The sequence below is a fragment of the Antedon mediterranea genome, chromosome 1 (genome assembly GCF_964355755.1).
Source record: "Antedon mediterranea chromosome 1, ecAntMedi1.1, whole genome shotgun sequence".
Taxonomy (NCBI): Eukaryota; Metazoa; Echinodermata; class Crinoidea; order Comatulida; family Antedonidae; genus Antedon; species Antedon mediterranea.
The window spans coordinates 8,954,968-8,972,814 of NC_092670.1; the positions used below are offsets into that span (position 1 = coordinate 8,954,968).

At 33.2% G+C, this 17,847-nt stretch overlaps 2 protein-coding genes across 5 annotated transcripts in view; both read left to right on the forward strand.

Annotated features, from left to right (window-relative positions):
* Positions 1 to 1,117: 1,117 nt before the first annotated feature.
* On the forward strand, positions 1,118 to 3,235 carry LOC140055434 (uncharacterized). Its single transcript, XM_072100776.1, has 2 exons — positions 1,118 to 2,100; positions 2,209 to 3,235. Exons 1-2 carry the CDS (start codon positions 1,207 to 1,209, stop codon positions 2,533 to 2,535), a joined length of 1,221 nt encoding a protein of 406 aa, XP_071956877.1. The 5' UTR covers positions 1,118 to 1,206; the 3' UTR covers positions 2,536 to 3,235.
* Positions 3,236 to 13,909: 10,674 nt separating this feature from the next.
* LOC140055473 (uncharacterized) overlaps positions 13,910 to 17,847 on the forward strand; it is a 37,645-nt gene continuing 33,707 nt past the window's right edge. The window contains exons 1-3 of one of the 4 annotated variants that reach the window (XM_072100815.1): positions 14,324 to 14,534; positions 16,527 to 16,600; positions 16,905 to 17,040. In XM_072100815.1, the coding sequence (XP_071956916.1) occupies positions 16,578 to 16,600; positions 16,905 to 17,040 (159 nt within the window). In that variant the 5' untranslated portion in view covers positions 14,324 to 14,534; positions 16,527 to 16,577. Of the gene's footprint in view, positions 14,163 to 14,323; positions 14,535 to 16,526; positions 16,601 to 16,904; positions 17,041 to 17,847 lie in introns of those variants that run through there. The other 3 variants (XM_072100837.1, XM_072100822.1, XM_072100830.1) reach the window with 3 other exon arrangements.

Consider the following 17,847-nt stretch of genomic DNA (forward strand, 5'->3'; position numbering starts at 1 on the left):
GAATTACTAATTCGTTTAAACAAATTAGTAATTCGTTTAAACGAATTACTAATCCGTTTGAACAAATTAGTAATCCGTTTAAACGAATTAGTAATTCGTTCAAACAAATTACTAATTTGATTAAACAAATTACTAATTCGTTTAAACGGATTACTATCAGATTAGTAATTCGTTCGAACGGAATATTCACTCATTAGTTGAGGGCGCAATTTACCAAACTTTTGACACTACTTTTACACCACCACCAGTACCGTACGTAGTACCGCGTGTTGGTGTTGGTTGTTCTTATTAAAGTTGTTTGGTAAGTGTATTATTATTATTGTTATTATTAGTGTTATTGTTATGAAACTATTAACGAATTAAATGTTACAGCATAGTAGCCTAGGTGTTAATTTTTTTCACGCTGCTGCTCTAGCCCGCTACGTCCCATTAGGACTACTCAATCAGAAGCTAAAGCAGGCAGCAGTTATAGTATCTAAGGATGACAGAAATGCGAAAATGGAAACTCCACTTTAATTTATTGATTCCAGCTGCTACAACCAAAAAACGTCTGGGAAAAGAGTCTATTAAGACATGTCATGCTAAAATTACAAATCCCAAAGCATTTCTTGTATTTGACTATAATACTGACTTTTGACTGTAATTCACTGTCAGATATTCATTGAATTATTATCAAAACAGTCCATTAAAGTTTGTGTTTGAAATAGGATACTTCACACTTGAAATATCTAGGTTGATGAAGTGACCTCCAGACTTGACCTTAGCAATAAAAAATTAACTAAAGTGACAGAAATTGAGTATTCACTTCTGTAACCAAAAAATAATATTTATTCACATATAAAAAGAGAAAAGAAACCACAATTTAAGTATTTGTTGCTTTAAATTACCCTTTTTTCAGGGAAAATAACTATTATGTGACAATAAAATGACACATTCAAAAACAAATTTGAAATAAAAAATATGTGTCAATAAGCGAGCAGCGTTTTTTGTAAGGAATATTTCTTGTTTATTCAACTTCTCACTAACTCTGTTAGTGAAGAATCTGGACCAACACCTTTAAAACGGTCCAGTCCCAACTGTGCGTGTTATGCCCAACTCAAGCTCGACAGTATAGACCTGTTGTTTATTTGACTAGTAGTAACAGTTATCCTTACAGGCCTATGTCTAAAAAATTGTAACAATAAACAATAATAATTGATTTAGATAATGAAAATAACCGTAATCGCTAACCATTTTGTTTGTTTATTTGATAGAATCTTGATTAATTCGTATGCGTTCAAGGACACAAGTATGGAAAATAGAAATCTTATTCGATTATATTTCCATTTTGGTTTAAATTATGAAGAGATAATTGAACGCATGTTTATGGAACATGACGTCCTGTTGAGTGTGCGAACTCTAAAGCGAAGACTTAAGGAAATGAGTCTTTTTCGGAGAAAATATCATTCGGATATACTAGATGTTGCGATGTTTATTGAGGATCAAATAAATGCATCAGGTCAATTACACGGGTACAGATGGATGCACATGCGATGTAAACAAAATGGCTTAAACGTTGACAAGGAGACGGTCCGTATCATTTTGGGTGTTTTAGATCCGGATGGAGTTGCTCTAAGGAGAAGAAAACGACTACAGAGGCGACGTTATTTGGTACCAGGCTCGAACTTCATGTGGCATATAGACTCGTATGATAAACTGAAACCTTATGGTATATGCATCAATGGATGTATTGATGGTTTTTCTAGACGTGTAATATGGTTAGAGGCTAACTCAACTAGTAGTGATCCTAAGGTAATAGCCGGATATTATATACAAGCTGTTAGAAATTATATGGGTTGTCCCAAATTTATACGAACCGACTTTGGAACAGAAAATTCAGTTGTCGGTTCGATGCAACAGTTTCTATCGAAAGAAAATAGCAGTTTCATCCGTGGTACAAGTCAACATAATCAAAGAATAGAGAGTTGGTGGAGTATTCTTCGAAAACACTGTGCACAGTTCTGGATGAATGTATTTAAACAATTAAAAAATGATGGAAGGTTTGATGGTGGCCACATCGACAAGTCGTTGATACAGTTTTGCTTCATGAAACTTATTCAGGTAAATTCATACAATTCGAAACAAACAATTGTTCATTCATGATTTTTAAACTAGCAGATAATTAACATAAACTAGTCAAGTGAATATTTGGTTTATTATTCTTCTCAGAAAGAACTTGACATAATTGTAAACGAATGGAATGCCCACCGTATTGCAAAATCAAGAAACTGTCACGGGCCTTTTGGAAGGCCCGAAATGATGTATACCATGCCTCATCTTTATGGAGGAGAAGAATTCATTGTAGGTGTTGAAGCTGATGAAATTGATGTATGTGGTACTGAATGTACTTTTAAATGTCGAATTCCTTGTGATAAAGATGTCTTTGACCTGTCTTCAATTCTGATAGAAGAAAGGCAATTAACAATACCAACAAGTTGTGACGAAGGATTGCAACTGTACAACAGTTTAAGAAACATACTTTTAGAAATTGTTTGATCGTTGTGTTTAAACATTATACTTTCATAGAATCTGTTTCTTAAGTAGGCCTACCTTTTGGCCCATGCAATTATATTTTTGGCCAACACAATTGTAAACAACGTTCCTGTCTATTCTGTTTTATTGTAAAATCATTAAGTTGTAATGACAAAAAAAAAACAGTAAAGCAATCAGTTTATATTTTTATGTTTAAATAAAGCAGGCAAATTTAAAATGATTATTGGACTATTTCTTTCCCAACATCCTAATATGTACGGTAAATTGTATTCATTAGTATGAATTTAATTTCTGTAGTGGTTCTCGGTATATTCAATTTTTTTTTAAATATAGGCCTATATTTTTAAAACTGTAATGTTGCATCTATTCAATAATGAAATGTAACTGTCTATTATATTACTGTATGTGTGACTTATTTCTCCCAAAACAACAAATATGAGGGCGTTTAAATGCTCTAATTGCGGTATAACAAAGGTACTCCGAACGTCATAAAGCCGTAATTAGAGAATCACGGTGTTGTAATTATGACGCCTATACATTTTTATGGGGTTAGGAATCTATTGGTTTCTGCCCTCAGCATCATTATCATTTTGATTGTTAAAACTATCTGTCAACAATGTAAATATATAAAACTGTAAAAATGCAATAAATTCATATCAATGTACACAAGAAATGATAACGGTAGAATCACATAAAATAAAAACTGACGACACCAAAAGTAATGGTACTTGTTTGACTATTAGATTAAACAAGGCCAACAGCCATTAGGTCGCGTGCTACAATGCATAGTGATACCGGACCGACAGACAGACAGACAGACAGACCGACCGACCAACCGACCGACATAGTGAACTATAGAGTCGCGTCCACGCGACTAAAAATCATTGAAAGTGGTTCAGCATTAGCAATATAAAGCAGCTAATGAAACGATTCTAGAGTTTGGAAAAATAAAAAGTTCGATATTCTACTCATACTGGAATGAGAAACTTTCAAGGAAATCAATGGAAACAATACACAGAAACGTATGTAATTGACACATCTAGAGAGAAAGATATACGACCAAATCCGACGTCTTTTCGACGAATCAAAATTGTGCTTATACATTGCCCATAAACATAAAAACCACATTTTAATTATTTTTACTGTATATATAAATTATTTCGAATTAAGTAAAGTAGTACTAGGACTTCTAAGGAGAATGTTAGGATGGCCACCAGAACAAGTTTTAAAAACGTTTGTAATCAGAGACACAAACGGTATGTCAAAGATTTATCCATGAGATTAACATCAATTCTCAACGATTCTGTCGTGGATCAGAACATCTCAAAAATCATCATCTCTACCGTCTATCGTATAAAGACCATATTTTTACCAAAGCTAATACTTTTTAAATGCGTTTTTAATGCTTCAACTTTCCCACCTGTGAACTTGCTACGTTGGACCTCATCTTGACGAACCTTGAAACTAAATGCCACTCACCCAAAGCAATGTCTTATTGGTTATAGCGACCATGTTTGTAGTTTATAGAAACCTAAAGCTCAAGTTACCAGAAATATTGTAAAATCTACTAGTGTTTGCCCCTTCTATGACATCATAATAAGAGCGTTTGTCACCTGGCTTCAATCTCAGAATTGGAATGACATTTATTGCTGCATCTCTACACAGAGTAAAATTGACGTTTTTTAAAATTCCAAATTGAACTCTGCTATCGATGTGTTTTTTTTCCTTAAAAAAATATTAAAATCCACAACACTAACAGACCATGGTTAGTCCAGCACATCAGATAATTTATTTCTGATCGCCAAAAAGCATTCAAATCCCATGATTTATCACATTGGAAAGTTTTCAGAAATTTAGTTAAAAGGGAAATTACCAAAACCAAGGTTAAATTTAATGTTGATAGAATACTGATCCTGGCAAATGGCACAAACAGATTAGAATTATAACCAATACTAAAAAGTCTGATCTTAATATTCCTGTTCCTAGCATTCCACCATCTGATCATAAATCCATTGCCGATGCCATTAGTGACTTGTTTACCAACATTAGCTCCCACATCCCGATCTTAAATAACAAGGCCAACAGCCATTAAGTCGCGTGCTACAATGCATAGTGATACCGGACCGACAGACAGACCGACAGACCGACAGACAGAGAGACCGACCGACCGACATAGTGAACTATACTGACCGAAATTACTGAACATGTTTAAAAATGTTTAAAAACAAAAAACAACAAAAATATGCGCACTCATGGCAATTTTGTAAACGCTTAAAATTGCCTGAAATGTACTCTTATTTCATCGAAAATAAATTTTGTAAATGTTAAGCGCGCGTACGCATGCGTTACATGCGCTACGCACGTAATTGTATTGCCATATGATGATTTATGCCCTGAAATTTATGAGTACCAAATTTTATTTAATTGTGATTCATGGTTGTGAAGATATGATTACAAACGTGATTTCGTTAAATCGTGCGTAGACCGCGTAATTTTTTATTGCGCACCGTGAAAACATAACCACATTGATTCCTGGCCATAAGGAATATACTGTGAAAAATTGACCTAGCTAGATTAAACTGATATCAAGATAAGGTCAGAAAGCGATAAAACGCATAGTGATACCGGACCGACAGACAGACAGACCGACAGACAGACAGACCGACAGACAGACAGACCGACCGACCGACCGACATAGTGAACTGTAGAGTCGCTTCCACGCGACTAAAAATTTACTCCCTTCATTCTTACCTTTTCAGTTTATTACTGATTGGATTTTACAGGATATTAGTGTAAAAATTGATGTTAACCAGTTTGGAAATGTCCATTCCCACTGCCGGACTCATCTGGTGCATTAATGTGTTAAATATAATGGTTTTTTGAATTATGCTTACTTAAAAGCTGGGGTTCCACATGAACCAAATTAGGCCCAATTTGCTTTCAGATCGTGATCAATGATGCTGGTTCACACTCTAAAATTAAGTATTTAAAATACGTGGACGATCTTACTTTTTGTGAGATCGTAAACTCTCTTTACCTGTTTTTTAGATGATTTCAATTCTCTTTTTTTTGATCAGCAGGGAGTTTATTCACAGATTTTAGAGAGACTTTGAACTTCTTTGGTTTCGTATGAATATGACAAGATGTTTGCATGTTTTGTGATTGTGAAGTTGTTGTTGTTACTATTATTTTCAGCGCTTTTGTGAGATTGAATCATAATTTAGTAATCCAAGAGGATAACGGATTCCAACCCACAGAAGCGTGTCTATGGCAAAAAAAAAAACAAATAATATATTTTCAATAACGTTCAATCTTTTATTAAAATACAAAAAGCAAAACATTTGGAATATGAATAAGTTGCCTTTGTGATTTAAGGCATGTTTCAGATACCGATATTAAATCAAAATTAAGGGATTTGCAAGCTGGTATTGAATCAAATGTATAAGAATACTCCTTGCATTAAAATGATTACGAGAAAAACTTCCCACACATTGAATTATATATACTTCTGAAAAATGTAAGATCATGAAAAAACGATCTATCTGGATCAATAGCATTTAAATGTTTACTAGTTTCTAAATATAAGGATTAAAACCAAATTGTTAAGCCTATAGTTTAAACAGGCTTTAGATCTGATGATTCGTTCATTTAAAATTACAAATATAAATGTAGTGTTGAATAAGCACAACAAATCATCAGGTTACGAAACATACCAAAAGTCCTATGAAAGCAACAACTCATACTTATTTCTGCAACCAACATGCAGTTATAAAATAATGAAGCAACAAGTCATACTTCAGCCACCTTAATTAAGGTGCAAAGTTAAAATCTAAAAACAAGGAAGACAAATTTAACATTTCTGCAACCAACATGCAGTGTACATTGTTTTAAATTAATGAAAAGCAAAAACTAATACTTCAGCCACCTTAATTAAGGTGCAAAGTCAAAATCTAAAAACAAAGAAGACAAAGTTAACATTTCTGCAACCAACATGCAGTAGAAGAAAAAAACACAGTATGATGCTGAATTTATCATGGCATAGATAGAGGAACTTGACAACAATGTGTATGGGCGAGTTCTTTGATTTTTTTTTTCCTGGCTTATGTTCATTAGAACTTTTTTTTTTTAATCGTACACATTCATATGTTCACATTTAAGTACATCATGTAATCGTTCACATTCATATGTTCACATTTAAGTACACCATGTAATCGTACACATTCATATGTTCACATTTAAGTACACCATGTAATCGTACACATTCATATATACACCTTTAAGTACACCATGTAATCGTGCACATTCATATATGCACATTTAAGTACACCATGTAATCATTCACATTCATATGTTCACATTTAAGTACGCCATGCAATCGTTCACATTCATATGTTCACATTTAAGTACACCATGAAATCGTTCACATTCTTATATACACATTAAGTACAACATGCAATTGTTCACATTCATATACACATTTAAGTACGCCATGCAATCGTGCACATTCATATGTTCACATTTAAGTACACCATGAAATGGTTCACATTTATATGTTCACATTTAAGTACACCATGTAATCGTTCACATTCATATATACACCTTAAGTACACCATGTAATCTTTCACATATATATGTTCATATTAAAGTACAACATGTAATTGTTCACATTCATATATGCACATTTAAGTACACCATGTAATCGTTCACATTCATATATACACCTTTAAGTACACCATGTAATCTTTCACATTCATATGTTCATATTAAAGTACAACATGTAATTGTTCACATTCATATACACCTTTAAGTACACCATGTAATCTTTCACATTCATATGTTCATATTAAAGTACACCATGAAATGGTTCACATTTATATGTTCACATTTAAGTACACCATGTAATCGTTGACATTCATATGTTCATATTAAGGTACAACATGTAATTGTTCACATTCATATATGCACATTTAAGTACACCATGTAATCGTTCACATTCATATATGCACATTTAAGTACACCATGTAATCGTACACTATTTATATATACACCTTTAAGTACACCATGTAATCGTGCACATTCATATATGCACATTTAAGTACACCATGTAATCGTACACTATTCATATATACACCTTTAAGTACACCATGTAATCGTTCACATTCATATGTTCACATTTAAGTACACCATGTAATCGTGCACATTCATATGCACATTTAGGTACAGCATGTAATTGTTCACATTCATATATGCACATTTAAGTACACCATGTAATCGTTCACATTCATATGTTCACATTTAAGTACATCATGTAATTGTTCAAATTCATATGTTCACATTTAAGTACATCATGTAATTGTTCACATTCATATGTTCACATTTAAGTTCACCCATTTTACTCGTACCGTTGTTCTGTGTGTCCTTGTACGTTCTTGTTACAATTATATGAAGGACCAACAAACTGTAGACTAATATGCAAATTATCTCGGTATGCACTATGCAAACGCCCATATACAGTGAACGATTAATAGTAATATATGAAAGCTAAATGCGAGTGTGTTTGATTTGTAAGCTTTCTAATTATTTAACCCAACTTAACTTAATATAATTCAGGCATCTAGATTAACATTCTGAGGTCAAAGGTCGAAATCGACTAACTACAACTGTACTAACCAACCTCTGTGAATTCTTCTGAGTTCTTTGGTGCTCTTTGAGCAGTTTCAATCCTAACATCAAGTAGTTTAAAATCGGGAGTTTAATAGTGTTTAATTTGTTCAAGTGAATGTTTAGTAAATGACTAAGGGATGCCCCAAACTTCAAGTTATAATGTTCCAGCTTAGGGTTGAATATTTTCTCATTGGTTTTTTTTCTGCAGCATTTCTTGTTCTACAACAGTGCAAAAATGTATAAATAATTGATAAAAGAAATGGCAGTTACTGAATAAAGCACATGGTTGCTTACATATCAATGAAAAGGGTAAAAGGTTAAATAGTTCCAGTAGCATCAACGTTACAGTTATCCCGGTAAGATTACATAACAAAAACGGTAGTTAAAACAAGTTCTGTATCTATAAATTGTTGATCTGATACAATTAAAGCAGATATAGTGTTAAGCAATGTCCATTACCCATACTGAACTTGAAAGTATTTGCTCAAATTCTTTCTTCAAATCCAGAAAATTCTCATAGTTTTTTGGTACCTGAAGTTCATTACCGCAAGTATGTGCAATTGGTCTTCTTTCAAAACCATCCAACTCACTGAATGACACATTAATATTTTCTGTGATCACATCAGATCCGGTACAAAATCTTAAAAAGTTTTTAAGTAATTTATCATCTAGAGAGCGTACAAAACGTCGCAAGTATGTGGCCGTTGAACTCTCATTTACCGACATCAGATCTGGGAATTTCATCAATGAAACAACTTTTTTGGTGTTTGGCCGAAGGTCTTCATACATTTTGAAGAAAGATTCCTTTGTGAAGTTATCCTTTAAAGGAGAAAGAGCGGGACGCATAGCATCAGCTATAAACATTGGTTTCTGTATTATCTCTTTGTGGCCTAACTCGTTTACTATTCTTAATATGTTTTCTTTTGACACCATCTTTCTGCAATCGTAGCTTCCTAGTATGTCTATTAGTTCACTGGTATCGTCTGGAAACTCTTTCATCGCTGTTTGTATCACCTCTCTTTCCGACTCCGGTACAAACTCCAAAAATTAGCTGCTTGTATCTATGTCAATACACGAGCCAAATATGGCTGTCGCAATGAAGGGAGGGGCAAAAGAAATTGGAAAAAAGTGCTTTTCCAACCAACCTTTTGTGATTATTCGCCCTACAGCTCTCCATTCAGTTTCAGAATAATCATGCCTGATTACCGGGACTTTAAATGTGTCGCCAATTGTCAGTCGCTGAAAAAAATCTTGCCAGAACTGTGTAAGAGCATCTTTAAATACACCACTCCCAGAACCTGCCTCGATATCTCCGTTTGGTAAAATCATGTGAAAGGCCAAGTGCATGTTCATAATGTTTTCATTTGTGAAAACGTTTATCATGTCTTCTATAACGAAGCTTCTCCGGATAAGAACTATTTCAACAACTTCATTAGGAATTGTATCATCTAAGTAAATTGGGTTATCATCTTCAAGTGTTGGGCCAAATAAAATAGTTGGGGTGTCTGGTTGCTGAAGAGGAGACTGTGGAGATTGTGGAATTTCAACGTTAGTGGCAATATCAATAAATGGAAAGTCAATATTATCTGAGTGATAAAGACTATTCTTTGAAAGGTTGGCTGTTGAATGTTCAAGTCCAACAAATGGAATAGCAAAATCATCAAATTCTGATTCTTGATCATCATACTCATTGCTTGCACTGCCATTTTCATTGGTTTTCGTTTTAAGAGATGTTTTAAGATAGAATCTTAAGGTAGCCATTTTTGATTCCTCATAGAGTTGACCGACTGTTGTATACTGATCTAATTTCAAATGTCGAAAATCACAAACTTCACAGTCAAATGATTCTAATGGCCCTTTTGAAGAAATGCCATTTTTAAAAAACAGGTCTTTAGCAACTTCCAGAAGTTGACAAGGTGTAGTAGACTTTGCAATTGCCAATTGGCGCGTGCCCCCTCCATTTTGCTTTCTTACTTGTTTCAATTTGCCTGTAGTTGGGCATTTATTTAGCCACCCTACATCGATCCTTCTCTCGGCTTTGCGGGCATTTTTATTGCCTTTAAGACGTACTGACCTAGTTTCGGACTTACTGTCACTTTCTTCGTCATCACTGCTGCTTGTGCTTTCTTCTTTTCCTCTTTTTAATTTAAGCTTATTCCGTAACCTACATAGTATGGTATTTTTTTTTGGTGAAGACTTTTTTTTATCTTCGCAAAAGGATCTTATTGCGATTCTATCACCCACCAATGGAATGAAGTTACTTAATTCCTCATCTGTCATCAGCCCAATGACTTGTTTGTTTATCTGCAATAAAATTATGTAAAAGTAAATTAAAGTATTACATTTCAAAATATGAATGGAAAAAGCTATGTTGCAGTCACAGTTTCATTTTATAATTGATAATTTTATGATTTGTTATCCATCAACAAATTATTATATATAATTACATTATATCAATTATTATAACTAGGGCTAGGCTACAAATTAGCTGTACCGCTGTCATTTAATACTCAATTGATAATTAATAACAATAAATAATCTGAAATTTATTTATTTTATTGTATAACATAAAATAATATATAATATTGTATAATTATTTCTTTGACAATTTTCATCCTACATAAGGATACCCATGATATCACTGCATCAGCCTAGGGCCTACCTTTTCATTTTTCATCCGTTCTACTACTTCATCCTCAATACCACGACTGGCCATATACTCAAATACATCTTCTTTATTCGTCATAGTAAGTAGGCCTACGTTTTGTTGGTGTACTGAAAATAAGTTATTAATATTTATAATAAAAAAAGAATTAGTTTAGGCTAGTCTTCTCAAACAGACCTAATCCTACATATTTACCACATCTCTCCTCCCAGGAATTACCCATTATCTACTACCAGTACCACCTAGGCTACCTAGTCCTAGCAGGGAGTTGTAACAACTTCCTGGTCCTAGCAAGGAGTTGTTGTAGAACTCCCTGGTCCTAGGTTATCTTCAAAATAGTATTATATTATTAGTCCTAGGTCCTCACACGAATTTTAAATATCCTTGCTTGCCTTGAATGTTGTTCATATCAGGCCTATGGGCTATATAATGGCAGTCACTTAAAGAAAGAGAAAATAACACTTACCGAAATAAATTTACCATACCAACTTCTATAAAAATTGCAGAAGAACACAGTGACAAGGGCAAGGCACTGCTGGTGGAGGTGGCCGTGCACGTGGTGTGAAAGTAGTGTCAAAAGTTTAGTAAATTGCGCCCTCAATGATGAGTAAATATTAAATTTATACTAATAGTAATACGAATTAGCAATCCGTTTAAACAAATTAATAATTCGTTTAAACGAATTACTAATTCGTTTAAACGGATTACTAATTTGTTCAAACGGATTAGTAATCCGTTTGAACAAATTAGTAATCCGTTTAAACGAATTAGCAATCCGTTTAAACAAATTAATAATTCGTTTAAACGAATTAGTAATTCGTTTAAACGGATTACTAATCCGTTCAAACGAATTACTAATTTGCTTAAACGGATTACTAATTCGTTTGAACGAATTACTAATTCGTTTAAACGAATTACTAATTTGTTTAAACGAATTAGTAATCCGTTTAAACAAATTACTAATCCGTTTGAACGGATTACTAATTCGTTTGAACAGATTATTAATCTGTTTAAACAAATTAGTAATTTGTTCAAACGGATTAGTAATCCGTTTAATCAAATTATTAATTTGTTCAAACGAATTACTAATTCGTTTAAACGAATTAGTAATTCGTTTAAACAAATTAGTAATTCGTTTGAACGAATTAGTAATCCGTTTAAACAAATTATTAATTCGTTTAAACAAATTAGTAATCCGTTTAAACAAATTAGTAATTCGTTTGAACGAATTAATAATTCGTTTGAACAAATTAGTAATCCGTTTAAACAAATTAGTAATTTGTTTGAACGGATTAGTAATCCGTTTAAACGAATTACAACATATACTTTAAATGGCACTTGTTGTATATGTTGCAATTCGTTTGAACGGATTACTAATTCGTTTGAACAGATTATTAATCCGTTCAAACGAATTACTAATTCGTTAGAACGGATTACGTTCGAAAAACATATACTTCAAATGGCATTAATGGGTACGAAAGCCCATTAATGCCATTTGAAGTATATGTTTTTCGAACGTAATCCGTTCTAACGAATTAGTAATTCGTTTGAACGGATTAATAATCTGTTCAAACGAATTAGTAATTCGTTCAAACGAATTGCAACATATACAACAAGTGCCATTTAAAGTATATGTTGTAATTCGTTTAAACGGATTACTAATCCGTTCAAACGAATTACTAATTTGTTTAAACGGATTACTAATTTGTTCAAACGAATTACTAATTCGTTCAAACGAATTAATAATTTGTTTAAACGGATTACTAATTCGTTCAAACGAATTAGTAATCCGTTTAAACAAATTAGTAATTTGTTTAAACAAATTAATAATTTGTTTAAACAAATTAATAATTTGTTTAAACAAATTAATAATTTGTTTAAACGGATTACTAATCTGTTTGAACGAATTAGTAATTCGTTTGAACGAATTAGTAATCCGTTTAAACAAATTAGTAATTTGTTTAAACAAATTAATAATTTGTTTAAACGGATTACTAATTCGTTTAAACGAATTAGTAATTCGTTTAAACAGATTAGTAATCCGTTTAAACAAATTACTAATCCGTTTGGACGGATTCCTAATTCGTTTGAACAGATTATTAATCTGTTTAAACAAATTAGTAATTCGTTTGAACGGATTAGTAATCTGTTCAAACGAATTAGTAATCCGTTCAAACCAATTGCAACATATACAACAAGTGCCATTTAAAGAATATGTTGTAATTCGTTTGAACGGATTACTAATCTGTTCAAACGAATTACTAATTTGTTTAAACAGATTAATAATCTGTTAAAACGAATTAGGAATCCGTTCAAACGGATTAGTAATTTGTTTAAACGGATTACTAATTTGTTCAAACGAATTACTAATTCGTTCTAACGAATTAGTAATCCGTTTGAACAAATTATTAATTTGTTTAAACAAATTAATAATTTGTTTAAACGGATTACTAATTCGTTCAAACGAATTACTAATTTGTTCAAACAGATTAATAATCCGTTTAAACAAATTATTAATTTGTTTAAACAAATTACTAATTCGTTTAAACGGATTACTAATTCGTTTGAACGAATTAGTAATTCGTTTGAACGGATTACTAATCCGTTTAAACAAATTAGTAATTCGTTTGAACGAATTAGTAATCCGTTTAAACAAATTAGTAATTCGTTTGAACGGATTATTAATCCGTTTGAACAAATTAGTAATCCGTTTAAACAAATTAGTAATTTGTTTGAACGGATTAGTAATCCGTTCAAACGAATTACAACATATACTTTAAATGGCACTTGTTGTATATGTTGCAATTTGTTTGAACGGATTACTAATTCGTTTGAACAGATTATTAATCCGTTCAAACGAATTACTAATTCGTTATAACGGATTACGTTCGAAAAACATATACTTAAAATGGCATTAATGGGCTTTCGTATTAATGGGCTTTCGTACGTAAGAGTTATGGTAGGTGGTCTGTTTTATTAATTTTAGCCTAGTAAAGATACTAGGTAGTAGTAAATGTAGGCCTATATTATGTTAAAACGAAAGGCAGTTTGCTGCAGCACGTCGCTGAGGATATGCCCTACATATATTGCATTTTACTTGAGGTATTGCATGTACCATTCTGTTCGTGGGTGTTTGCTATCCACTGTCATTTCGCGTCAATTGGCGTTACTCTAGTGTTTCAAACTCACTTGCCGTCAAAGTCTAGGGGCCTACACAGTGCAGTGACAATCCACGATTTTTTTCGCTGAAATGCGTTTTTTAGTAAGTAACACTGCTGATGCCTAGTTAAGTAAAGTACTGGTAAGTAAATAAGTTTTAAAAAAAAGATTTTTATTTGAAGGTCACATACCCTAGTAGGCTAGCTAGGAGAGGCTAGCCTACTAGTACTAGGCCTAGGCTAGGCCCTACTACTATTCTAGGCCTAGGGCCTAGGCCTAGTAGGCCTACTAGGCCTTTAGGCCTAGCCTAGGCGGCGCTACTGCAGTAGAAATCGAAGATATAACAGTGTGGTGCGAAACTGCAGTAGCGCCGCCTAGGCCTATATAGGCCTAGCTAGCTAGTTAGTAGTCTAGGACCGAGGCTAGGCTAGGCCTACTAAATAGAGTGAGTATTCCAGCCTAGCCTAGAGGGCCTAGCCTAGTATTAGTAGGCCTAGCTAGGCTACCTAGCCTAGAAAATAGGGTTTACGATGAAATCGGTCGCGTGTGAAATCGGTCGCGTTTGAAATCGGTCGCGATAAAATCAACTTCCGGTATTTTGTATGGCGCGCCGCTAGAGCTATACGTTTGAAATCGGTCGCCCTTGAAATCGGTCGCGCTATTTTGTATGGAGCGAGATGCATGCTAGCGGGATTTACATTTTCTTCGTTTATATAGTCTAGATTTAATTGATATTTTTTAGGAACCAGATTATTTATGTGGATATTTTTTATTTTGGTTAATAATATTTATTATCAATCATTTTTTTTTATTTCACAGGTCTCGAAGAAAGACCGTGTCTTTTCAAAATGGCCATTTCTAAACACGTTTAAATATTTTATTAGGCATATAATAATTTACCTCTATTTTATTATATGTACTGTAATTAATATATTATACTGTATAGAGAATATACGTCTGTGTCTTTTAGTAATACAGTATTATGCAAACAATTACGTAAAAGAGAACAATTTATTTAAAAACAATAAACGTTACAATGTATAACCCGTAAAGCCAGCGTATCCATTTTTATACTTATGCATAATGTGGCAGATATATCATATATTGGACCACCTTATTTTAATTTCTATTTTATTTATGTCCGTACGTTATGTAGGATTAAGTAGAGGCCTATAATGATTATTGTTGAGGAAAATCACGTGTATATTTTTATTTCTAATGTTTAGGCCTAAAATAGTTTCTAGTAAAAATGATTATTATATGCGGGTCGTTAAAAGACGAGTTACTGAAATAAACCCCGAAATAGGCCATAACGTGGATGCGCCTTCTATGATCGTGCAGACGACGTTAACTGCACGTTATTTTGCTGACGGGGATTCCCCTTAAAAAAAACACGCACTAGTGTGTCAAATCATGGACAAAACACGTACTACGATCGTTGTCCATGGCCATGTAAAGATGACGTATAGGCCTATTACTAACCATACGTTTGAAACATCTATATATAGGCCTCTGCACTGCACGTGTTTTTGTGAAACATAGTTCCATGGTGAAACGATGTATATAATTTACGTATATAGGCCTACGTCGGCGATACTATAGTTTTTAATTTGAATATTTCTTCATTTATAATAATCACTTTAATGTAAATAATATAAGTACCACTCAGTGTCTCACATCCGTACGCCGTTCGTACATCTAAATGTTTAAAATATCAGTGCAAGATTACCTCTTTGAGAATCGTGCCCACCTTTTAATATCCATCCATTATTATTATCACATATAGGCCTATCATTGTACAGCATACTGCATAGTCATAGTATAGGCCCTGTAGATTGATTTATAACGGCATATTATTTTATTAGTATTATCCTAAAACCATGCTCACGTAAGAGTGGCGGAAATCGAACGTAAAAATCATCATCATACATCATCTTCCTTTATTGCATAAACCTCATTGAGCTGGTATCCACTTGCAGATATAAAACTAGTTTCGTAATTAACTGCGATTAAAAAATACGCAATAGGCGCGTCTAATTGTTTAATATTAAATTATTTCAACATTATTAAAACTTTAAACAGTGGCATGTTAATCTTTTCAAAAACTTAAACAATATTCAATAACACTTTTTAAAACGATTTTCTAAACACATTACAATTATTCATTGACACCTGACGTAAGATAAAATGAAAACACAAATTATTTATAAATAATGAGATAATATTTATATTTACTGTACTAAAAAAATAATAACGATCGAGGTAAAACAATTGTTAATAGTATTAGAAATTCTATATTCAAAATTAACTAAAAACATAATTAGCGTTTACATTTAAAATGTATCTAGTGCGTCCCATGCAAAATAGCGCGACCGATTTCAAACGCGACCGATATCATTAAACGTATAGCTCTAGCGGCGCGCCATACAAAATGCCGGAAGTTGATTTTATCGCGACCGATTTCAAACGCGACCGATTTCAGACGCGACCGATTTCATCTGACACCGAAAATAGAGGCCTAGGCTAATAAGCTAGCCTATCTGTGCCAGAAGCACACATGCTAGGGCCTAGGACTAATAAGTAAGTGAAATTAATATTAAATAATTAGGTTCTGTCTTATTACACTTTTATTCAATTCAATAACATTAACATCTATATGTATTTAACATCTCGTTGCCAAATTGCTACTGTCTGTAGTTACAAATTAAATTCATTAAATGCACAGCTAGACAGAGAGAGACGTTAAAAAAAATGTAAAAAAAAGAAAGAACTGAATAAATAAAAAAAATCTGAGAGGAGAACCTGCGGTTAATGAGTTCAATATAAAACGGGAAAATTGTTTAGTGCGGGTTTTCAGATATGAAATGTTATTACGGTTTTGCAGGTTTCTACCGTTTGTTTGGAAACAAGTTGATGGTAACAAGTCCGCAGAGTGGGCAGTGTTATTAGAGAGACCTTTGGCAAACGTCAGGCAATGGAATATCCTCCCCTCAGAGAGAAAAAGGAGATTCAACCTTGTTGTAAGTGCTTCGCTATATGACACAAAGTCACGATCCAACATAATTCTACACGCCCTTATTTGAATAACTTCAACAGAGTTTTAGCTAACCTACCTAGCTTAGGCTAGGTATTTTTTCAAATGTAGGTCTATTTTTAATGTATGCTACTGTTTTATACATTAATTTTGAAACCGCTATTTAGGATCGATTGGGATGTAGGCCTGTGTCTAAATCTATAGGCCTAGGCCTATAATATTTTTCTTCAAAAATAACTCTAAATGGTACATTACTTATATGTATTTAAGTGTAGTTTTCCATGTATTTTCAAATTTGTCTTACCCCACCCAGCCCCAACCATGGTGGGATGGAGGTTTTTTTTGTTACAATCGATGGATGTCCTGGCACAAGCTAGGTGACATGCACTTAATTATATATGTACTATAATCTATATTATGCTGGGTAGGGTATAGTCTGGGCTCCAGACGGAGTTTTTTTCTTAATATTAGTAAAAATTAAACATTTTTGCACATATGGCGTTTCATACGTGTATTACTTGAGTTTGGATACTCCGTCTGGGGAAACACGCAAAAGTCACGTGGTTTGACACCAAGAATTCTTGGTGCATAGATTATCCGGTTGACTAGTTTCAGCTGCATGCGATTGGCTACTCACTCGTACACTGTTTTAATATTCATATTTCAGAATTTCAAAGACTCAACAACTAAGATGGTACGCATGCGCTATGTTACGTTTAGACAATGTACTTGGGCAAAGAATATATATCACAAGAATGAGTATTCCGCGATTTTTGCATGAGAAATTTGTAAC